Source organism: Balaenoptera musculus, chromosome 1, assembly GCF_009873245.2.
Source record: "Balaenoptera musculus isolate JJ_BM4_2016_0621 chromosome 1, mBalMus1.pri.v3, whole genome shotgun sequence".
Lineage (NCBI taxonomy): Eukaryota > Metazoa > Chordata > Mammalia > Artiodactyla > Balaenopteridae > Balaenoptera > Balaenoptera musculus.
The window spans coordinates 19,807,226-19,831,960 of record NC_045785.1 but is presented as its reverse complement, the minus strand read 5'-3'; the positions used below and the strand labels follow the sequence as shown (position 1 = coordinate 19,831,960).

At 47.1% G+C, this 24,735-nt stretch overlaps 1 protein-coding gene across 1 annotated transcript in view; it reads left to right on the top strand.

The window, feature by feature from the left end:
• The first annotated feature begins 674 nt into the window (after positions 1–674).
• The window catches only part of RHCE (Rh blood group CcEe antigens), a 35,970-nt gene continuing 11,909 nt past the window's right edge, over positions 675–24,735 (top strand). The window contains exons 1-7 of the mRNA XM_036873221.1: positions 675–822; positions 11,524–11,710; positions 15,276–15,426; positions 17,653–17,800; positions 18,577–18,743; positions 20,291–20,428; positions 22,801–22,934. Of these exons, the coding sequence (XP_036729116.1) occupies positions 675–822; positions 11,524–11,710; positions 15,276–15,426; positions 17,653–17,800; positions 18,577–18,743; positions 20,291–20,428; positions 22,801–22,934 (1,073 nt within the window). The remainder of the gene's footprint in view (positions 823–11,523; positions 11,711–15,275; positions 15,427–17,652; positions 17,801–18,576; positions 18,744–20,290; positions 20,429–22,800; positions 22,935–24,735) is intronic.

Below are 24,735 nucleotides of genomic sequence, written 5' to 3'. Positions count from 1 at the left end.
TTAAGAGATTTAGAAACAGGTCAATTTAAATACAGTTTCAAATAAAAATAATTTCAACTGTGTAGCTCTGAGGAGTTAGTTCTCTGTGGATCCTATGTCCTCCCCAGGGCTTAGCATTGCTCTTTGCTTTCATTCATTCATTCATTCATTCAATATATCCTTTTTAAGAGCCCACTTGGTGCCCTCTCTGACATGTGGTAAGGTTTTAAAGAGAAATTTTGCCAATCCAAAGCCCCATCTGAGCTTTAGTTTCCCCATTTGTAAAATAGAGGCGTTGAGTTGATCTATTCTTTGCCATTCTTGCAAGATATAGTGAAGGTAAATGAAGTAAGGGGTAGAGAAGGATTCTCATGTTTGGGGATCGAGTGAACGAATGCCCTCTTTTCAACTGAGCACAGTGCCTGCAGTAGGAATGTAGCAACTACTTGTTGAATGAATAAATCAATGAATGATTGAATGAATCAGTTAATGTTGGAATAAATGCATTTTTTCCCTCCTCCCTGTCACTGCCCCTCTGCTCCTGTGTTAACTCCATAGACAGGCCAGCAGGGCCAGCCGTGCAGCCTGAGATAAGGCCTTGGGCGGGTGTCTCCCCTATCCCTCCCCCGAGCGGGTGTGGAGCCGAGGTGTAATGCCCGGTGCTGGTGGAACTGCCGCACAGAGACGGACACAGGATGGGCTCTAAGTACCAAAAGTCTGTGCGGGGCCCGCTGACCCTGTGGGCCTTTATGCTGGAGGTGACTCTCATTCTCGTCTTCTTCTTTTTCACCTCCTATGAAACTTCTGTAAAGGAACAGAAGAAGCTCATGAGGACCTATCGAGGTGAGTGTCCAGAGGGGAGGTGGTCACAGAGGCAAATAGCAGGGGCAGGGGAAGATGAGGTCTGTGGTCCTCCAGGGGCCTAGGGGCTCCTTTCCACAAAGTCTCCGAGGAAAGGGGTTCCCTCATCCTCTTCCATTCGTTGCGCAAAGACCAAGCCAACAATACAGTCTCTTCTTTAGGACCGGTGTCACCATAACCTCTTCCATGAAGCCTCCCTTGATTTGTCAGGGCAGAGGGAGGGGCCTCCTTTTCTGTGTTCCTAGAATTCCCTTTGCCAAATGGTCTTCACAATTCTCTGCTTCTCTGCTTCCCCACCCCCGCTTCTCTCTCCTTAAAAGCAATGAATTTCATGTTGCTGTCAGGTTTGGGGGATTTCGTTTCCTTTTTTTGGTCTCTTTTTCTCATTTCTGTACCACCCTCCTTTTGGAAGCTTTCCTCTCACTTAGGGGCTGGGAAGTCTGCTTTCTGCCTGCAAATCCAGAGCCATAAGCTCTGGCTGAAGGGGAATGTAGGATGGTTGTTATTTTATATGCAGCTAAAAATATTCATAGACTGTGATGAGAACAACTCTAAACAAGACAGACATCCACAGTGGTGCGGCTTTTGCTTTTTTTAAAAGTTGAGATGAGTTTTCAAGTATATCAGTGGGTCAATATGTTGTTTATGATAACGGAAGGGCCTCCTTGAGTGAAGTCCCTGGGACAAAGCTGAAGCTTGAGCCTAGTTGAGTGCTTGCTTGTTTCTAATTGATGTTAACTAGTTAACTGGAAGCAAAGGGAAGGCATCCCTGGGCCCTCAGCAGTGGAAAGAAGGACAAGGAGATGACTTGGGGAGGGAAGTCCCTACACTGCTTAATGGGCCAGCCCAGAGAGGGCTCTCAGTGCTGGACAAGTGAGGCCTGGACACAATTTTAATTCATTTCAATTTACTTAAATTCTTTTTAATCCGGTACAATGTAATTCAATCCATTCACTCATTCATTCCCTCAACCCTGTATTACAAACCATGTGAGATCCAAACGCATGCTAATCAGGGATGATAGTTATTGATTACTTACTAGGTACCAGGCACTATTCTAAATGCTTTACCGTAACTCTACAAGACAGGTACTATTATGATCTCCGTTGTTCTTGTGAGGAAACTAGGCACTTAGACATGGAGTGACTTGCCCAAGGTTGTTCAGCTAGCAATAGCACAGCAGATTTAAACTTAGTCAGCCTTATATTTAAAATAGGTAACCAACAAGGACCTACTGTATAGCACAGGGAACTCTGCTCAATACTCTGTAATAACCTAAATGGGAAAAGAATTTTAAAAAGAATAGATCCACATATATGTATAACTGAATCACTTTGCCGTATACCTGAAACTAACACACTGTTAATCAACTATACTACAGTATAAAAGTTAAAAAATTAAAAAGAAAAACTAAACTGATTAAATAAATAAATAAATAAAACTAAATTAAGGGAAAAAAATAAACTTAGGCAGCCTGGTTTGAGTTTCCATGCCCTTAACCATGATGCTTCACGACCCCATTTTACAGTAAGGTTGAGTCTCTTGTCATATAATCAGTAGGCATAGGAGCCAATATTTCAACTTTGTTGTTTGGGCACAGGGTCCCTCTTCTTTACTCCTAGGCTGTGCTGCTAACATATAATAGATATAAGCGTCCTCAGATGCTCACTTTGTATGGAAGCACAGAGGAGGGCCCACAACCCAGGCAGGGAGATGGTTATGTCAGGAAAGGCCTCTGGAGAGAAGTGACTGCCCAGCCAGGCCTTGGAGGCTCAGTAGGAGTTACCATGTGAAAATGGAGGGTCGAGAGCGCAGCAGGAACCGTTGTGTGTACACTCATCGGACTGCACCAATCCGCGGTTTAACACTGCAGTGCTGTTGGAGCATAAATAGGGAAGCAGGGTGTGGTGGACCCATTGCATTGAGTAAGAAGTTTGCCTTTCATTCTTTCGATCTAATAGGAAGCAGGAGTGTGATCAGTTTGGGTTTGGGTTATGGAGAAAGCCATTCCAGGGCTGGCATGGGCATGGGGAAGGGAGCGTGACTTGAGGTAGAAGGCCAGTGTGGAGGCTGTAGTGTAGTATGGACCAGGGGGCTTCATATTTTTCTGATCATGCACACCATTATTCAAGCATGAACCATATTTATAGGTACTGCTACATGAATACACTTTGTACATTACTATACATGTACACAACTTAGAAAATTTGAAAGAAATCAAAAGTAAATATAAAATATTTTCAAATTACTGATCATGATGGTGTCAGTCACTCTTAAGGCAAGGTCCATTGTTACTGTTTTTTTTTTAAAGGAAAGTTTTTTTCTTTTTTTTTTTCCCGCACTATTTTTAAAATATTTATTTGTTTATTTATTTTTGGCTGTGTTGGGTCTTCGTTTCTGTGCGAGGGCTTTCTCCAGTTGCGGCAAGTGGGGGCCACTCTTCATCGCGGTGCGCGGGCCTCTCACTATTGCGGCCTCTCTTTTTGCAGAGCACAGGCTCCAGACACGCAGGCTCAGTAGTTGTGGCTCACAGACCTAGCCGCTCCGTGGCATGTGGGATCTTCCCAGACCAGGGCTCGAACCCGTGTGCCCTGCATTGGCAGGCAGATTCTCAACCACTGCGCCACCAGGGAAGCCCCCATTGTTACTGTTAATGATAGTGGATGCAGACTTCCCTGGTGGTGCAGTGGTTAAGAATCCACCTGCAAAGGCAGGGGACACGGGTTCGATCCCTGGTCCGGGAAGATCCCACATGCCGCGGAGCAGCTAAGCCCGTGCTCCACAAGTGAGCCCGTGTGCCACAACTACTGAAGCCTGCGTGCCTAGAGCTGGTACTCTGCAACAAGAGAAGCCACTGCAGTAAGAAGCCCACGCACTGCAATGAAGAGTAGCCCCAACTCGCCGCAACTAGTGAAAGCCCGCGTGCAGCAATGAAGACCCAATGCAGCCAAATAAATAAATAAATAAATAAATAAATAAATAAATAAATAAATAAATGATAGTGGATGGCAATCCATTCCTCGGGGTCTTCTTGACAATTTCAAATTATCTTGCTTGACTTCTTGTCAGATATGATTCGACTGACTTTTTTTTTTTTAAACTCTGAATGTGGCTGACGGAGAGTCTGCACGAGGAGAAGTATCACTCTGCCCTTTTGTTTCTGTATGTTTGGCTGCCATTATTGTTCTGCCTTCAATCTGTGTTTTTTGGCAGGAGTTGTTTGAGCCATTAGTCCATTTTGTGAAGGTTAGTTGACTTAAAACTAGGTAGCAATCTGTCAATCCACTTAATCTAATCCAGTCCCTGTAAACGATAAGTTATTTAAACCAACCAATTCTTTTTTTTTTAACATCTGTATTGGAGTATAATTGCTTTACAATGGTGGGTTAGTTTCTGCTTTATAACAAAGTGAATCAGCTATAAATATACATATATCCCCATATCTCCTCCCTCTTGCGTCTCCCTCCCACCCTCCCTATCCCACCCCTCTAGGTGGTCACAAAGCACCGAGCTGATCTCCCTGTGCTATGCGGCTGCTTCCCACTAGCTGTTTTACATTTGGTAGTGTATATATGTCCATGCCACTCTCTCACTTCGTCCCAGCTTACCCTTCCCCCTCCCCGTGTCCTCAAGTCCATTCTCTACATCTGCGTCTTTATTCCTGTCCTGCCCCTAGGTTCTTCAGAACTATTTTTTTTTTTAGATTCCATATATATGTGTTAGCTATACGGTATTTGTTTTTCTCTTTCTGACTTACTTCACTCTGTATGACAGACTGTAGGTCCATCCACCTCACTACAAATAACTCAATTTCGTTTCCTCTTATGGCTGAGTAATATTCCATTATATATATGTGCCACATCTTCTTTATCCATTCATCTGTCGATGGACACTTAGGTTGCTTCCATGTACTGGCTATTGTAAATAGAGCCGCAATGAACATTGTGGTACATGACTCTTTTTGAATTATGGTTTTCTCAGGGTATATGCCCAGTAGTGGGATTGCTGGGTCGTATGTAAACCAGCCAATTCTTAAAAAGGACATTTTTAAGACAATCTGGAAACTGGAGAAAAACATCAATATTATATAATATACAGAAATTATTGTTAGTTTTGTTAGGTGTGATAATAGCATAGTGGGTGGTTTTTAACCTATTTAGAAACAGGTTTAACAATTTAACAAATAGTGGGCCCTGTTTGTTAGAAAAGCATATTGAAATGGAATGATGTCTAGGGTCTGCTTCATGCCAAAATAAAAAAAAGAAGAAGAAGAAGAAGAAAGGAAACAAGGATAATAAAAACAAGATTGACCCCATGTGACAATCATCAAAGCTGGGAATGGGTACATGAGGTTCATCATGCTACTCACTCTGTTTTTGTGTATGCTTAAAATTTTCCATAATATAGAAGTAAATTAAAAAAAAAAATCTCTGTCGTTAGTTGCAACATGACGAATATCGAGAAACACATGTCACCCCCGTGCTCAGTGGCCCAATATTCCCTTAGAACACCTTCTGAAGCTAGGAGACTAAACTGTCTGACATCCTGAGCAAGTGAGAGGAGGCTCCTGGGTTCATCTGAACATTAAATGCTTGCAGAGTTGCAAACTTCACCAAGTGCCTTTAGGGGTAGAAGAGCCTAGATTAGTGGTTCTCAAAATGTGGTCCCCAGACTAGCCACCTCAGAATCCCCTGGGAACTTGTTAGAAATACCCGGGCCCCCATCCATACCTACTGATCTGAAACTCTAGGGTGGGGCCCAGCAACCTGTGTTTTACCAAGCGCTCTAAGTGCCTCTAATGCTCATGGAAGTTTGAGGACTACTGGAGTTAGACTGATTCACATCTTTTTTTTTTTTTTTTTAAATATTTATTTATTTATTTTTGGCTGTGTTGGGTCTTTGTGTCTGTGCGAGGGCTTTCTCTAGTTGCGGCAAGTGGGGGCTACTCTTCATCGCGGTGCGCGGGCCTCTCACTATCGCGGCCTCTCTTATTGCGGAGAACAGGCTCCAGACGCGCAGGCTCAGTTATTGTGGCTCACGGGCCTAGTTGCTCCGTGGCATGTGGGATCTTCCCGGACCAGGGCTCGAACCCGTGTCCCCTGCATTGGCAGGCAGATTCTCAACCACTGCGCCACCAGGGAAGCCCCACTGATTCACATCTTGCCTCTGCCTCTTCTTAGCTCTGAGACCTTGGGCAAATCACTCAACCTCTCTCTGCCTCTGTTTTAACCTCTGTCACATGATGATAGTACTTTTTTAGTTGTCGAAAGGATTAGAAGAATGAACACATACCAAGACTGATAAAGAGTATTATCTTTTATTATGAATAAACTTTAATTCCTTAATTGTGTTAGTAAAAATGAATAGAACTAGAGTGCTAATATCTCTTCTTCCAGCAGCCCCTGTGGATTGTCTGGAGCATCTTCTGAGGGGTGTGATCCCTACTCTGGTGACCACTGGCCTGGATGACCTGTGATGAGGCCAGATGGGCAGGGACAAGAGAGGAGAAGTGAAGAGTCAGACTCAAGAGCTATTTAGGAGATAAAATCAGCTGTTCTTGGTGAAAACGAGGGAGGAGTCAAGGATGGCTTCATATGTGACATTTGGCAGATGGAGGAGCCCATTCCTGAGATGAGAGACACAAGGGGAGGGGCAGATTGTGGGATAAATGAACAATGATATGTTCATTCTGGGCTTGGGATTCAGGTGCCTGTGAGATGCTTGGGGGAAGCAAGTGCATCCATTATCTATTGCTGCATAACAAACCACCCCCAACCTTAGTGGCTCAAAACAGAAATCATCTAACTTGCTCCTGATTATGATTCCATGGTTCAGCAATTTTAGCTGTACTTGGTGATGCAGTTCTTCTGTCAGTTTTACCTAGGGTCACTATGCATCTCCAGCCTGGAGGTTTGACTGTGGCTGAATGGCCTCAGATAACCTCATTCGCATGTTCGTCAGTTGGTACTGGCTGGCAGCTAGCCCATGTGGTTTCAGCAGACTAGCCCAGACTTTTCACATGGCAGCAAATGAGTTACCACGGTAAGAGAGGGCAAGCCCCAATGCGCAGGTGCTTTTCAAGCCTCTGCTTGTATCGTGTTTGCTAATGTCCCATTAACCAAAGCCAATCACAAGGCTCAACTCAGGTGGGAGGGGTCTATACTGGAAGGCATGATTCACTGGGGGCCATTACTCTGACAACCTATCACACAGAGCCTGCTTGCAAGCTGCCACATTGGGGGACCATCCTGGGCCCTGCACTGTGGCTACCACCCAATTGCCCCCGAAATCCTTAGAAGCAGTAAGCAGAGCTACTAAAAGACAAGAGGGGCTTTGCCAGTGACATATAAATACCCCCAAACCCTGGTACCTTCTATATCTCAGCCTTGACTGCCCCTTTGATTGGGCAATCTCTTTTTCTTGTCCCAGGCTGCTGCAGGGTTGAGGGTGGGGTGAGAGGCTGCGGGGAAGGGGAAGGCAGCGTGGGGCTCCGTGGATGGTCCCTGACAGGGGCTGCAGAGGTCCTCCCAGTCAGTGGTGGGGAGCACAGTGTGGAGGCCGAGCCCAGGGCCTAAGGGACAGAAGCTGGGCCTGGCTTCAGAGCTGACGATGCTGAAGTGTCTGCAGGCCAGAGGGAGGGGCTAGGGTGGGTGGGGACACAGAGTGAGACTCCCAGGGGCAGCCAGGCCGAAGGAAGGGGGCACAGTCTTGCCCAAAGTCACAGCTAACAAGTGGCAGGCGTGAAATAATAGTTACTAATACTTACCGTGCACCCAGTGCTAGGCTAAGCAATTCGAAGGAGCCAGAGAGCTCGGTACTCACAGCAAACCTCTGAGCAGGTGCTATTGTTTCAGACCATTTTACAGACTAGCAAGCAGGAACACAGAGGTAGAGCCAGACTCTGAACTCTAACAACCTGACTCAGAGGTCCACACTCTTCATTTGACACTATGGAGACTGAAGAATGTATGGAGAGGCAGGATGGTATAGTGGTTAAGCCCAGAGAGTCAGGATTCAGCTCTGCCACCAACATTTGCTAGCTGTGTGACCTGGGCTAATTACAGCACCTCTCTGTGCCTCCCTGTCCCCATCTGTAAAATGGGGATAATAAATAGTACCTCCTGCATGGGCTTGTTGAAGGTTAAGGCTGGTAGGCACTTGGAAGAGTGCCTGGTATGTGGCGGGCACCATGTATGTGCCCGCTGTTACAGTGATGGTAATTATTGTCCTGCAGGACTCCCAGGTTAGACTTTCTCTAAGTCATGGAACTTTCATAAACTTCTGAAGGCCCGCCTTAGACAGTATGTAAAACTCCCCTCTGGGGCCCGGTTGTTGGGGCCCCTGCAGCAATCCTCTCCTTATCACCCCTGGACACCTTAGCATCATTAGCTTATCAGACCAGCAGCTGATGAGGGGCGCAGCACAGGGTCTGAGGCAGAGGCTGACACCAGTGGGGATGCCCTGAGCTGGGACCCAGCGCTGAAGTTGGGGTCCAGGTCGTGAGACATGGGAGGAGCAGGGGTGGGCCAGAGCCCTGGGAGGCTGGGAGAGGAAACGGGAGGATGCAGGGGGTGAGAGTAAAGGGACCCTGAAATCAAATGTGATTTACTGACCAGTTTGGGGTGAATGTGCTCTGTCAACAGCTCCCAGAAACTGCCACCCTAATTTCATCCCCCTGGCCGAAGCACAACCCCACCCTCAAGGACACTGTGGGGTCTTGGGAGGAGGGTCCTGAGTGCCTATACCTGGCAGCAGGCATGGCAGCTGTGCCTGATAAAGCTCCCAACCAAGAGCCTCTGACTTTCTATCTTTAGAGCCTCACGTCTGCTGTAATCCTGGTGCCCTTCCCCTCCCCACCCACTGACCCCCTCCTCTGAACACACCAGAGCGGTGAGGTCCTTACAGAGTATCAAGTCTGACTCCCATGTGTTACAGATAGGGAAACGGAGACCCAAAGAGGGCAAGGGACTTGCCTAAGTTCCTTTAGTGCGTTGTGGGCAAACAAGAGCAAGAGACAGCCTAGTCTGATGGGAGGGCACTGCACCAGGAGTCCAGAGCTTGGCTCTGTTACTGACATGCTGTGCGCCCTTAAGTAAGTCACAGGCTGTCTCTGGTCCCCTTCTGTAGAATGAGAGGAAAAGGCAAGCATCCCCCTACTCATGGAATCTTCGATAAGTCTGGACCCTTTGCATATAGCATTGTTGCAAGATGGTGGATGTGTTTGTTTGTTTGTTAGTTTGTTTTTTAACAGCAGTGTTTAAGAAAAGATTGAATTTGAATATCTAAAGTGGGGTTCGCAGTCTCCAATTGGCCATAGCCCTCACCACTCCCTAATGCACATTGTACCCTTTATATACATAGTTTCCTGCTCAGCTCCTGAAGGAATTTGAGGGATCCCAAGAGGAGCCCCTATACAAAATGTGCCCTGCCCACCCCCATTCCACCCCCATTCCTAAGGAGATGCAAGCAGGAGATGGAAACATTGCCTCCCCCTCCCTTATGTCAGAGAAGAAAGGTGAAAGAAGTTGAATCCTCCTGATTGTCCACTTCTCACCCACTCCCCAAGTCCCCAGATCCCGTGGAGATGCCCGGGTCTCCTATAACCTGGTGTTTGTCACACTGACCTGGGATCATCAACACCCACCCAAGTCCTATGTGCAAGATTCTAGGTATGTGTATTTTTCAATGAAAGTGAATTTAAATGTAAATTGAAGAGGCTTTGGAGAGATCTGGAAATGAGAGCTTCCTTGTTATCAGAGTCAAGGGTGGAGACCAGGTGAGTTCTTATTGCTGTGATTGTGACGATGGTGCTGGTCGTGAATAACCACCATTTACTGAGCTTTTTCCATGTGCCAGGCATGGTGCCAAGCTCTTGAACAAAACATTACTTCCTCTGGCTCTCCCAGCACCCTCCGAGGGGGGGATAATTGCCCTTATTTAGCTGAGGAGGAAAGTAAGCAACCCACAAGGCCATGCAGCTAAGAGGTTGAAACATAAAAATTGCCATTTTTATAGGTCAAAATGGTCAAATGTTGGCAATTTAATATGGCTTAACCTAATAGGGAATGATAGAGGTGGAGTCAAACAGAACTGTCTGACCTCAAAGCCCATGCTTTTTCCTTTAAAAAAAATTACTTACTGTCCACATGCTGGTTGTAGAAATTTTTAACACTGAACATTTAAAAAAAAATAAAACTCTCCTAAACCCAGAGATAATCTCCATGGGGCAAAAAATTCCTTCAAGATCTCTCTCCAGGCATTTGTACATGTATGAACATAGTTGGTGTTTGTTGATAAAATAGTCTTTACTATTCTGAACAATTATGTGCCTCATACTGTTTGGTTCTGGCAACCTGATAGGAGAGGTATGATTATTTTTCCCATTTAATAGATGAGAAAAGCAGGAGGGCAGATAGTGTGGTAGCTCAAGGCACAGGCTCCAGAGCAGACCGTCTAGGTTGAAATCCCAACTCTACCAACTGCAGCAGGTTACTTAACCCCTCTGTGCCTCGGTTTTCTTGTCTGTAAAATGGTGATAATAACAGTACCCGGGACTTCCCTGGTGGCGCAGTGGTTAAGACTCCGCACTCCCAATGCAGGGGGCCCAGGTTCGTTCCCTGGTCCGGGAACTAGATCCCACATGCACGCCACAACTATAAATTTGCATGCCACAGCTAAGGAGCCCGCCGGCCACAACTAAGACCCGGGGCAAACAAACAAATAAATAAATAATATTAAAAAAAAAAAGCAGCACCCACCTTGAAGGATGCTTGTGAGAGCTAAATGAGATAGTTTATGTGAAGTGGTTAAAACAGTGTTGGCATTTGGTAAATAGTTAATAAATGTCGGCTGTTATTAAAACTCAGAGACATTAAATAACTAGACTAAGCCACACAGCTGGAAAGTGCCAGAGCCCTGATATGACCCAAGCTTATCTAGTTCCAGAGCCCAAACTGTTATCCATTTTGCAAACCTGGAATTAATTCAAAGCATCCACCCGTTTCCTTTTGCTGGTCCCCTTCGGAACATTAGCTAAGTCCCTTGTGCTCATCTGTCACAGCAGCCCCTGCTGTGCAGGGTCTGAGGCTGGGAAAGGGAGGGTCACCCATGTGGCTCTGGTGCTTTCTGCTGGCCCACCAGGTCCCTTTCAGCAGGGGTCAAAGAGAGAGAGCCGTTTTCTGCGAAGATAATTTTGGTTCTTGCCTATGAACCTCTAGACCCGCTTCTGCCCCCTCTTCTGCATGACCTGAGCTAAGTCACCAGCTTCTGTGGCCTTATTTTCTCTCACACATGATCAGGAGGTTGAACCAGATTCTCAAAAGCAGGAGTCAGTACCTTTACTGAGTGTAAACTATGTGCAAGGACTTGTCCTGATGCTCTACACGTGTTCATATCATTGTGTTTAATAATAACAATAATTGCTGCATTTACTGAGCACTCACTATGGGCCAGGCCCTGCATTAGCTCAGTTAAACCTTCCCTCAAACCTGCATGGTATGTATGTGTTATCCCCATTATTCAGATGAGAAAACTGAGGCTCAAAGAGGGGAAGTAACTTGACTAAGCACTCTTCAATGATCTTTAATGTCCCTTCCAGCTGCCGTTCTGTAAAACTCCAATTTCACACAACCCTCCACCTTGTCTGCTTCTCTTCCTCCTTCTCGACATCTCTTCCCTGAGCAGACTTCCAGGATGTTATCATCATGGCAGTCCTTGGCTTGGGTTTCCTCAACACATCTTTGCGGAGACACTGCTGGAGCAGCGTGGCCTTCAATCTCTTCATGCTGGCCCTTGGGGTGCAGCTGACAGTCCTGCTGGATGGCTTCCTGAACCAACTCTCCCTTAGGAAGATGGTCCTCAATCTTTCCAGGTAACTGGATGGCCGCTGGATCACTTTTGGGTCCTTGGGTGTCTGGGGCCCAAGAGGGCAGATTCTAGAAGAGCTGGCTTGTCCCCTTCTCTTTCTAGCACTGACACCACGCAATATTCAGTACTTATTTATACCTACAAATTACTCATTGTTTGTCTAAAATTCAAATTTAACTGGCATCCTCTATTTTATCTGACAACCCTACTCTGTGACATCACAAGGGGCCCAGATCTATAGCCCACCCTGTATCCTTTCTTTTTTATTGATTTTGATTTCATAAACTTATACAATAAATATTAGTTCAAAGAAAAAATTAATAGAGATTAGACAAAAAGAAATAGAAATCTCACACTCAGAGAGAGAGTCTCTTGAAAAGAAGGAAGTACTCTCAGTCCTCAAATGCTGGTGGACAAGAAATAGCCTTGTCTTTAGTTTCTTTAAATTAACTTTGATTTATTTAGATGCCTTTATAAGAACTAGCAAAATTAACCTGTGTTGCTAGAAGTCAGAATAATGGTTACCTGAGGAAGGTGGTGTTTATTGATTAGGAAGGGGCACAAGAGAAGTTTATGTGGTGCAGTAAACATTCTCTATGTTATCCTGTGTGATGGTTACACAAGAGTATATATATATACACACACACATACATTAAGTTGTACATACCTGCAAAAAAAGTCATTCACACTTAATAGGAGGAACCAGGTAAAATTTTTCTTTAAAAATTGTTTTTTGGTTTTATCCAATTCTGAAACTTTGTCTTGCCCAGATGATGGGTAAATCCCACCTTAGGTATCTTGGGGACCCCTTCAAGGCCATTCTACCCTCCCCTCTGAGACCCTACTAAACCTCTGGGCACTGCTGTTAAACATCTCTCCATGAACCAGGCTCTGTGCTGGGCACTTCACAAACATTGTTTGTTTAGCCCTTCCAAGTAGGGGTCTGATGTGGTGTACAGGCAAGGAACTAGACGCTCAGAGCTCGTAAGACACTTGCCTAGGGTCACATAGCTAACTGGTGGAAATGGCTTCAGTTTTAACTCTGTGACCTTTCCCACACACTGCAGAGTGGTCCTGACAAGAAACACAGTGTAGCCAGCTCCCCACGGGCCCTGAAAAAAACTCTTCACCTTTTTTCTTTTAAACCATTTTAGGGCTGATCCCCATGGGGATTCAATAACCCCAGTAACCACCTGGGAAGTGACAAAGGGCATTCTGGCGGAACTCCAATAGGGTGGTCCTGGTCTGGTGTTTCTGCTGCCTTGGCTTAAGGTCACACAAGCCTTCGGCTTCCTGAGCCTGAGTCTCCAGGCGTCTCCAGGCTGCCCCTTCTTCTGACGTCCTGCCTGCAGGAATCTGTTTGCTCTCCACTCAATCCGGAAAGACAAGAAGAGTCCATTTACAGCCCGAGTGAACGCCCCTGCCCTGCCCTGACCACTTGGGTCCTCCCAGCTGCGACCCCCAGTGGGGCTGGCTTCACAGATTTGAACAATGGGCTCCTTCCTGGACTTTCCTGCTCTGGCTGGGCTGGTGGGCGGTGTCCAGGCCTGCCTCTCAGACAGGCCCTCTCCCTCTCCTGCGGCCTCACCCGCCCGAGGCCTGACTTGGCACTGAATCGGTTCTGCCTTGAGTCACCGATGACCAGTCCCTTCAGGGCAGGGGCCTGTCTTATTCAGTTTTGTCCTCCTTTGTTTTCCTCACATAGTAAGGACTTAGTAAATGGTTATTGGAACAAAGATGAAAATAAAAAGAACCCTGAAAGTTGTGATATTTTTAATGCTGTATGTTAAAAGGTCTTGGAGGGCCTATCATAGCAATAACCAACCCCCTTACTTTGCTTGACTCACTTTGCCCTCCCAACAGCTCCGTAGGCCTTGCCTCTCCCTTATAGATGAGGACATGGAAACACAGAGTGGTTAAGTCATTTGCCCAAGGCCACACAGCCAGGAAGTGGCTGAGTCAGGATTCCAACCTTGGCAGCCTGAACAAGACTGTGCTAAGCACCGTACTTCACTGTCTCAATACCTCCCTGGTCCCAGCTGGCCCCTGAGGTCTGAAATCCTCCCACTGGCACAGAATCTCTTGAATTAGGCTTTTGCCAGTTAAATGAGTGCTCACCCAAAAGATAACATGGCCAGCCACAGTGAAGCACTGAGTGACCCTTCATTTCAAATAATTCCTGGCCCCTGTGAGGCTCCTTCCCCATACCTTTGGCCTCCTCTGGCTTTCCCTCTGAAGTCCTTGAGCCTTAAGTAGGACACTACCTTGGCAGCAAACGGTGGGAAGTCTGTGTCCAGACTTCAGAACACAGGCTTTGGATCCAGGCCAAATGGGTGGGTTTGAACCTCACATTTGTCATTAACTAGCTGTGTGGCCATTACCAAAACAGTCACCTCTTCCAGTCTCAACGTCCTCACCTGTAAAATGGAGGTACTGAATGGTACCCTAGCACCATGTACAGAGGGCTACCTGGAGGATTAAAATTTAAATGAGGTGATGTACTTGCAAGCCTGTTATACATAATGCTCAATAGATTATTATTATTACTATCACTATTATGGTGGTGGTGGTGGTTGTAGCATCATCATCATCAACTCCCAGGGGGAGGGGTGGTCTCAGCAAAGTGCCAGAGGAGTGTGGGTTGGTTTAACCACAATGGATTGTCCAGCTCAGTGCCACCTCCTCCAGGAAGCCCTCCCTGATGAGTCCAGTTCACATTGCTCTCTCCCTCCAGTGAACCCCTCTGGCCTTGTGATATTGCAGATGGTTTTAATTGACACGGTCATGATATCCGCTTTGTCTCCCCAGCCCAATCATAAGTGTCTTGAAAAGAAAAATTGTTTTCTCCTTCTGAATCCCTGCACTAGGCTTGCTCACTTGTCAAGGGAAGGAAGGAATCAGTAACAGCACTGAGTTAGTTCTTTGTGCCAGTCATGGTGTGCTAGACACACATGCACGACTATTCCTTCTAATCCCCCGCAACACTCCCATGAGATAAGTATTATCATCCTTCTTATTTTACAGATGAAGAAACAGGCTCAGTGAGATTAAATAGCTGTTCAAGTGGAAAAGCTGGAACTGGAAGCCAGGCTTGTCCTACTTCCAAACCCAGTCTCTTTCCACTACAGGGAGAGGGAGAGAGGAGGGTGCCTGAAGGATGGGCGGGCAGGTGAAGAGCGCCCTCTATTGAGCATCTGTGAGTGATGACAGTAGAGGAGAAGCCCAGGGCAGAATCCTAGTAGTCAGATCCCAGAAGCGGTCCCGTGGGAACAATCAGACATTCCTATGAGAACTTCGGAGCATCCTCAGTACAGATGAGTGTATGCAGATCAATCAGAGTGTGGCTGCCATCCTGGGTGGGGGAGGGGATGAAGGAGACCCCAGACTTGGCAGCCTCCATCCCCATGAGAGCGGAAATTTTGTCTATTTGCTCCCCTACTCCATCCCCAGTTTCTTGAAAAGTTTCAGGCAGAGAGTAGGTCCTCAACAAGTGTTTGCTGAATGAGTGGATGAATGAATGGGAGGCATCTTTCCTTCTCAGTCAGCCCTGTCTTGCCCCCTCTCCCCAGTATTCAGATATCCACCATGAGCGCTACATCTGTGCTGATCTCAGTGGGTGTCATCCTGGGGAAGGTCAACCTGCTGCAGCTGCTGTTGATGACATTGATAGAGGTGACAGCCTTTAGTGCCACGAGGATGGTCGGCAAGGAAGTCTTCAATGTGAGTCATGGTGCTGTGAGAAGGGACCTCAGGGATGAGGGCTGAGCAGGTGAAAGGGGAGGGCTCTGTCTCCATTTGATAAAGCTTCTGGGATTAAAAAAATTAAAGACAGGCCAAAATGGGGTTGCAAAAGTGTGGTCTATGCTAAACATTTAAACATAGCAAGCAAATGCTATGAAGGCGGTTCCCACGGTAAAAACTGTCAAGGAAAGAGGTCAATTTCCAGAGATGGAAAGCCCACTGTGGGCAGTGCATTATAAGCCTTTTCCTGCTTTGTTATGGTTTTCATAGTGGTTGTTTTAAAAAGCTGCATTAATTCAAAGCCATCTCCTCTCTTCTCTGCAGCTTCAATGTGTTAGTTTAGCTGGTCCGGGGGAGGGTTTGGCACTGATTTTGAGAGTTCACTGCTTCTCCTCAAAAACTTCAATTCAGCCTGGGTTTGTTGCATGGAAGGGCTCAGGGGAAACTAGAGCCAGAAACCAGAGCTGTTCCCAGTAGAGGCAACTCAAGAAGTGAGTATTCCAAGCTGACGATTCCCAAATGTGGTTTTTGGATTCCTGGGGGACCTCAAAGAGATTAAAAATGCAAGACCTCTTCAGTTCTTACAAGGGAATTCCACAGACTTTCATTTTTATGTGCGACTGAGGGTTCCCTACCATTCATTCATTCCTTTCACAAATATTTATTCTGAGCCTATTATGTACCAGGCACTCTTCTAGGCAGTGGGAAAATGCAGCTGTCCTGGAACTTCTATTCCAGAGGGAAAGACTGCCAATAAACAATAAAAAGGCAAAAGATACAGTGTGTTAGATAGTGATAAGTACTATGGAGAAAAAAATAAAATGAGGAAAGCAGACAGGAATAGCTGTGAGGGAGGATAAAGTGTTAGAGAGGTTGGCCAAGGAAGGCTTCACTGGGCAAATAATTTTTGAGTAAAGAGCTGAAGGCAGCAGGTTTGCAAGTCACGTGGGTATCTGAGGACAGTGGCAGATGGAGGGCAGGGCCGTGGGAGTGGTCTGCCTCTTTCAGGAGGAGGATTGTGTCAGTGACACTGTTTAGAATTGTTGGCACATGATGATAATAAAAAGCAGATGGACTTTTAGTTGCTTTAATTGTTTTAAATTCTCTACAGACAATGCATCCCCTTTTTGCCTGTACCCAGGGTGGACCAATCCCTCCACCCTGCACTCCAGGCAGTGGAACAGACGGTGCAAGGTGGTACTGACGTGGGAGCATGAGTGTGGGTTTGAGGAAGAGCAAGGACAGTGTGTGTGGAATGAGCAGGAGGTGAAGTCACAGAGGTTGTGGGAGAGCAGATCATGCAGGGTCCTGTAGGTCATAGTAAGAACGCTGACTTTGACGTTGAGGGAGACATTGAGGAATTCCCACCCCCCTCACTGGGGGATTTGAGCAGAAATATGCCATGAGCTAAGATTTTAACAGGGTCTCTCTGGCTGCTACGTGGAGAAGAGTCAGTTAGGGGACAAGGGTGGAAATGGGGAGACCAGTTAGAAGATTACTGCAAAAATCTGGGAAAGTGTTGATGGTGGCTTAAACCAAGGTGGGGGTCAGTGGAGCATGGTGGTAAAAATTCTGCCAAATCTGGACATTTGTTGAAGGCACAGCTGACAGGACTTACCAGTAGCCCACGAAGTGAGTTATGAAGGGTTACTAAATTTGATATTCGTAAAGCAAAATTAGCATATAGCTGGAATTTTCTGAACACTTTAGTTCAGTATTATAAAAATTCTGGCTGCTTCATGTTGCAAAGATCATATCACTCATACTCTGCGCAAAATTTGAAATTCTGCCAAAATGTAGGAAGCAGTGGGGTACATGTCCGTGTGGCTCTTCCCCCACCTAAGTGGACTTCAGCCAAAAGTGTTTAAAGCCAACCAGAGGGGAGTTCCCTGGCAGTCCAGTGGTTAGGACTTGGCGCTTTCACTGCTGTGGCCTGGATTCAATTCCTGGTCCTGGAACTAAGATCCTGCAAGCCACAAGACTCAGCCAACTAAATAAATAAAGCCAACCAGAAACCTGTCGGGAATAAATACACAGCAACTCACGGGACTCCTCTGAAAGGGGGGCTGCTGGGCTGGGTCAGCCTCCTGACTTCAAGTCACGCCTCCTACATGAAGCCAGAACTTTCTCCAAGGAACACGGGAGGTTCCCTCCCTGTGGGCAGAAGATGCTGACACTCACTGTTCCCGCTGGGTTTTGTTGCAGATGGACAACCACATAAGCATGATGTACCTCCACGTGTTTGCGGCCTGTTTCGGGCTGACTGTGGCCTGCTGCCTCCCAAAGCCTCTGCCCAATGCAGCGGAGGACAAAGATCAGACGGCAACGAGCCCCAGTTTGTTCGCCATGCTGGGTGAGGACAAGGTGGCGTGGGTGGGCTCAGATCTGGGGTGGGCAAGAGGCTCCAAAAGGGCTCTGCAGAAAAATCTCTCTCCTTTTCCAAACTTCTCTGGGTGTCTGAAGCCCTTCGGTAATGATCCATTTCCTCAAGTAGTATCTGATGAATTCACATCTTTGAAGGAAGCATTCCCCTCTAGGGAACTTCTCTTCATTAATATCCAAAGGAGAGGAGAGGCTCATTACATCTCAGTTTAGATAAGGTTATCCAATCCTTTTGTCCTCAAAGCAGAGAACTGGACACGTGAAGAAAGCCAGGCCTGGGAGTGGAGGAAAGAACGGGAGTGGGAAGAGACGAGTAATAAGGGTGTATCAATAGTTTGAAGAGCTCCAGTAAAAGTGATGAACTTAGAGGCTGGGAGAGGCTTAGACGAAGGAAATCAGGCAGTGAGATCGCCAGCAGGCAACTGAATACCAGGCCACTGGGCCAAATGAAAGCATCCCATTAATTTTTGAAAATAAGCATTTAGCCATCAAAGGCCAGCGTCAGGAGGCCTGGGGTTTGGTGATTTCAACTCTCTGGACCTTAGTTTCCTTACCTGTAAAGTATGTTAGCTGGGCCCTACCAGCTTAAGAATTCAGAGAGGAGACATGATTTGCCCAAAGTCACAGAGCAAGAAAGTGACAGAGATGAGACTTGCCAGGTCCAGAATTCTCCTGTCTGAAGTCCCCCTGGCTCAGGCTTTGGAGCAGGAATACTGGTTCCGGCCACTGACCCTCTCTGGTCTCCAGGCACCCTCTTCTTGTGGATGTTCTGGCCGAGTTTCAACTCCGCTCTGCTGGACATTCCGGATGAAAAAAAGAAGGCCTTGTTCAACACCTACTACGCCCTTGCGGTCAGCATGGTGACAGCCATCTCAGTGTCAGCCTTGGCTCACCCTCAAGGGAAGATCAACATGGTGAGGAGGGGGCCTTTCCCTTGGGCAGCACTTGGGTCTTCTAGGCCTGACACACATATTCACACCCCACCCGCCGGCCTCAGTGCCAGCGCCACAGGTCGGGAAAGAGCATATCGGGTGACGGGGTCTTGTCTGCAGCATCGTGGGGCATCAGCCCATCAGCACTGCCTTGTCAAAATGGGCCTGAAACATAGGAGACTGTCAAATGAGCAAAGGCCCTCTGGGGGGAGTGATTAAATCTATCAGCCTTGACATCAAACAAATCCAAGTCTGAACCCCATTTCTGCTAGTTACTGAAACCAGCTCCCATGAGCAAGAGTCAGCAGAGAAAAACGGGTAGAATGAGGCATCCTCTCCCCTTCCCCCAAGAACTTTCAAGAATGGAATAAACGGAATCAGAAGTAAAGAACTTTGTTCCCCTAGCCATCTGAACTTGGCCAAGCCACTTAAACTTTTTGAGTCTCAACTCCCTCACATGTAAAGGTGGGAATTGAGAGATGATGCACGTGAAGGGCTTCATGTGGAATAAGTGCTGGGCAAATATTAGCTGCTATTGTCAACGTAGCTGTGAGTCTGTGTGTGAGTTTTCGGGGGAGAGATGGGTGAGATGGTAGACTAAAGACAAAACAAGGTCCCATGATGATCAGGGCATGAGGTCAGCCAGCCAGACATGATGGGAAAAAGTCTAGACAGATCGGGGTGTGGGGGGTGGGGTGGGTAGGGGGCAGGGGTGAAGGGGAGAGAAGGTGGCCAAGGATGACAGGTTAACAGCACTAAGGGGAGGTGAGGGTCCCCACAGGTGAGCTCCATGGTCACAGGGAGTCTAGGATCAGACAAGGTAGGGACATCCAGGGAGGCAGGTGTAGGCATCAGGTCAGGGAAGCCCAGAAGCTGGTCCCAGGGCCCAGAGCTCCAAGATCTGGGTAGAATTGAGAGGGGCAGAGAGCAGTAGCATAAGAGCAGGGCAAGGCCGCAGTTCTAGAGGAATGAAGGTCAGAGCAGAGACATGACCCAGGAACAAGGGCCAGCTTCTCGGGATGGGGTCCAATAATACAGGGTGACATAGGCACCAAGTAGCCAATAATAATAATAGTAGAAAACAATAATAATGGCTTATATTTTGGGGGCATTTACTCATGTTCTATGCCAGGCATTGGGCTCAGAGTTTTATATATGGTAACTCAATTTTCACAATGACCATATCAGTAGATACAATCAAAACCCCATTTTTCTGGTGACAAAGTGAAAGCACTGAGTGGTTAAGTGCCCAAGGACACATCACAGCTAAGTGTGAGCATGGCTAGGATCCTGAGTAACTGCACTTTCAGGCTAAATGACTCCCAATCAGAGTGACTGCTCCCTGAGCCTGAGAAGTGGGGTGAGATAAGACCGTTGGTGAACTCCCTGCAGAGGGGAGGGGCTGGTTTCAGGATCAGAGAAGCAGGGAAGATGTTACACTGTTGTCTTGCTACCGGCTTACCAAGTAATTTAGAGAGATGCTGTCCTCTCTGTGTCATTTCATTCACCCACAAGCTATTGCTTTGCAGACTCACATCCACAATGCGGTGCTGGCAGGAGGTGTGGCTGTGGGCGCCCCCTGTTACCTGATCCCTTCTCCTTGGCTTGCCATGGTGCTGGGTCTCGTGGCTGGGCTGATCTCCATCTGGGGAGCCAAGTACCTGCAGGTAAGGAGCTGGGCAACGAACACCTGCTGCTTTGGCTTCCACCAGAGTCCAGGCCCCTAGAACATGGCGGGCCATCTTGTAGTGGCAAGGGCTGCATTAGGCAGCCGTTGGCACTTTCTCAATTTAGCTTCAGAGCTTGGGTGAGGGACTCACCCAGGTTGGGTGGTGCATTTGTTAAGATCTGGGGAGCAAGTATCAGAACCTATTCAAGCTTGCTCAGGAATAAGGGGGATTTGTTAGAAGGCTACTGGGGTATCACCGAACCCAAGGACAGGAATGCTGCTGGGAGCCCAGGAAAGGCTGGCACCAGGGATGCGAGTCTTGTGGGGAACCCAAGAAGTCCCTGCTCTTCTTTTTTTGCTTTTCCTGAACATCTGCTTTATTCTCACTCTGTAGACTTCCTTCTTCTTCTCCTACTCCACACGGTGGAATGTCGTCTTTCTCTTCAAGAAAGCAGCCAGGTGAAATCTCTTGGCCCCAGTTGCAAATTCTTTGGAGAAGGGGCTCCTTGGTCTAACTTGGATAATGTGCCCATCTTTGGCTGGGTGGGAGGTAGGACACATCATACATGCACGTCTGCTGTCCATGAACCATGTGAATGGGGGTGGGAAGGGCAGCACTCAAAAGAGGGATGCTGGGCTGATAATCTAGGTCACGTCCACTTCTGATTATTTAGTTCTTCTTCTAAGTGGATGGATTTTTCTTCCTTCAATATTCAACATATACTGGTAATATCAGAATGCTCCATTATAGCCGATTTGTTATCACACACTTCTAAGAGAAATATTTAGGAGCAACAGATCTTCATAGGTGTGAAGACCTGATGGAGGAAAAAGGAATAGACTTTTGGGTGACACAAGAAGATGAATTTGGATGAACCGTGGATATTCAGGGAGGCAGTTTCAATCCCAAATAAGGAAGAACTTACCAACAGTTTGATCTGACCAAAAGATGGGGTAGTCTACTTTTCATCTTTGGAGTGGAAGCTCATGTCTTTTATCTCCTCTGGCTTTGAGATCCTCTGAAGAAAGTAGGACATATTCAGCAAAACGTGTATCACGGGAATTCCCTGGCGGTCCAGTGGTTAGGCCTCCTAGCTTTCACTGCCGAGGGCCCGGGTTCAATCCCTGGTTGGGGAACTAAGATCCCACAAGCCGCACGGCATGGCCAAAAAACATGTATCACAAGTATCATGAGGCTCAGTGTCCGTCACTTTCTCTGTGCCTCAGGTTCCTTGAGTCTATCACTGCAGGAAGGATTCAAAGATGATTCACTGATTTTTTTTCATTCATTCATTCACTCATTCATTCATTCATTCATTCAACACATTTGTTTTAACAGTCATCCTGCTTCCCAAGCTATAGTGTAGTGAAGGAAATGGACAAATAAACGCAACACAGTGTGTTAACTGCTACTGGAGCACATCTAAGCTGGCCTGAGATGGGTCAGGAAATGCTTCCCAGAGCAGAGAACGTCTTACCCGAGCATTGACAAAGAACTAATATTAGCCAGGGAAAGAAGTGGGAAATGTACTCCAGGCAGAAGGAACAGTGTGTTCAAAGGCTCAATGGCGAGAAGAGCATGTGACCCAACCAGGAAATGGAAAGATGTTCTTTGGGCTGAAGCATTAAGTTCATCAGGGAGTGTGCCTCTCACCATAGCCTTGAGAGATGGCAGGTGCTCAGGAATACCTTCTGGGCGAGTTCAAGAGCCTGAATTTTTATTCCCAAGACAAAGAGGATTCTAAGGAGGGAACTAGCCTGATCAAATTTGCATTGGTATCCACATCTGTTGGCTCCCGGCCATCTGGGAGGCCAAGTGATGAAATGGAAAGAGTACTGACTGGGCGTCCAGAGGTGTGGTCAGATTGTTTCCTTTTAATCAGCCATGTAGTCTCTTGGATGGCAGTTAGGTTTGGTCTAGACCAGTGGGTCTCAATCAGCCCCTGGGGACATTTGACAGTATCTGGAGACAGTTTTGGTTGACACACTTGGGAGAGGGGTGCTCCTGGCATCTAGAGGGCACAGGCCAGGGATGCCGCTAAACCTCCTACAGTGCACAGGAGGGGCCCTAGGATAACACAGAATTATCAGCCCCAAATGTGAGTAGTGTGGACAATGGACCAGAATTGGTGTCACCTGGGACTTTGCTAGAAATACAGAATCTCAGGCCCCAGACCCACTAAATCCAACTCTGCATTTGAATGAGCTCCCCAGGTGCTGTGAGTGCACATTCAAATCTGAGAAGCACTTATTTAGTTGAGTCCTAATGCCCATCCCCCTGGATGCCCTGGATGCCAAGGGTCTATGAAAGGGTAGGTAAGGAGTATCGGTCCAACATGCAGATCTGCTGATAATGGTGTTTGCCCCCAGGTGTGTCTTCAACGAATGCTGGACCTCCATGACGCCTACGGCGTGCAATATACCTTCGGCTTGCCGGGTCTACTCGGAGGGATCACCAACATTGTGCTGATGGCGCTTCAGGTCAAGTGGACCAAGATTTCCACGTAGGTCACTTGGCTCAGCCCCTTATCACCCCATCCAACTCAGGAAGGAGTGTGCCCAGAGCCCTTGGCCGGGGAAGGGGGGGGTTACATTCAGGACCGGGCAGTCAGAGACCTCAGTGAATATTCATTGGCCAATTTATTCTGAAATTCTGCCCAGCCCCTACTGTGTATGGACTTATCACCTGTCCAGGCCACTTCTTTCTAAAGCAGGCAGCTTAGGTGCAGGGCAAAGGCAGACAGTCCTGAGTCCTCCTGAAATGCAGACAGAACAGGCAATCAGGCTCAAGCCAATTGAGCCTGTTTTTCAGTCCCTGGTGATTTAGGTTGTGGTGAAGTGTGCTGTGGGGTCTTGACCTCTTACTAGCTGGGCCATGCTACCTAACCTCTCTGAGCCTCTGTCACCCGATGGTAAATGAAGATAATGATAATTCCTCCCCTCATAGGGTTGTTGGATGCTACTTGAGGCCAGGTACTGTGTGGTTAAGAGGATTTGATATGTTCATGTAGGAAAATGCTGAGTACAGCCCATCCCTGAGACCCAGAGAGGGAAGGAGCTTGGCTAAGGTCACACAGTGAGGTGGGACCGTGGGTCTCTGGACCAGAGTCAGGTCCTGTGCCCCGCAGACAATGGACAGCAATGATCAGAAGCCTGGCCATCACCTTCTGGAAGTTGTTTATCTTCGTGTTTCTTTCCTTTTTTTTTTTTTTTTTTTTTGCAGTGGGGGGCAGTTGTTTATCTTCTGAATGTGACTCACATGTAATGAAAGAGTGACTTGGGCACAGGGATAGATTTTTCCAGATGAACTGAGTTAGTGATAACAATAATAATATTACTGATGACAATCAGTACTGTTTATTGACTGATTTCTAAATGCTAGGCATTATGCTAAAATCATTACGTCATCATCTCAGTCAATCCTCACAACCACCTGGTGAGGTATTATTAGCTTTCCCTAAGAAATGATACTTCGGGGGAGTTAGCTGTCCAAGGTCATGTGGCTGAAACCTGGCTGTAAAGGTTATGAGCACCTGCGGTGGGTGATGAGAGCTCATTGTTGTGGAGGTATCTCAAAGAAATCATGGAGGTCTGCGTCCCTCAGTTCTAACAACAGAGACGACCATAGCCCCAAGTTATAGGAATCCTCTATGAGCAGGTGAGATATACCTCCATGAAGCTGCTTGGGGGTGAGGAGGGTCCCATTTGGGGGTGGGGAGGGGATGGTCTGTGTGAAGCAGTGCATCTCTGTAATGGACTCCAATGATATGCCTGCCTCTGTTTCAATAGCTGTGTGACTCTCAGCAAAGCTTTTTCCTCTCTCCGGGCTCCTGAGTTTCCCTCTGTAAAATGAGGGGTTGACCTAAAAGGGTCCTACACTCAGATACCTGTAGGGACCAGGCAGGTAAGGTTAAAAATGAAACCGGTGAGGGGAGGAAACTATGGGCATTTGCTCTTCAATGCCAGGCAGCTAATACCATGCAGGGTCCCAGGATAAGTGTTGCCAGATCTAATGACTTTTCAAAAGTCAGAAATCCAGAGTTATGCATGTACTCTCCCAAGCATTAGCAAAAGATTCAAAATCATTAGAAACATTGTGTGGGCCAAATTCTGCCCGTGGGCTGCCGACCTGGAACGTCTGGACCGCCTACCCTTCCATCCCCCAAATTCTGTGATTCTGTGGCTCTCCTAGAACAGTGGCTTTCAACAGCATCAGCATCACCTGGGAACTTGTTTGAAATGCAAATCATACCCCACCCCAGACCCACACAATTAGAAATCGGGGGGCAGGCCCAGCAGTCTGTT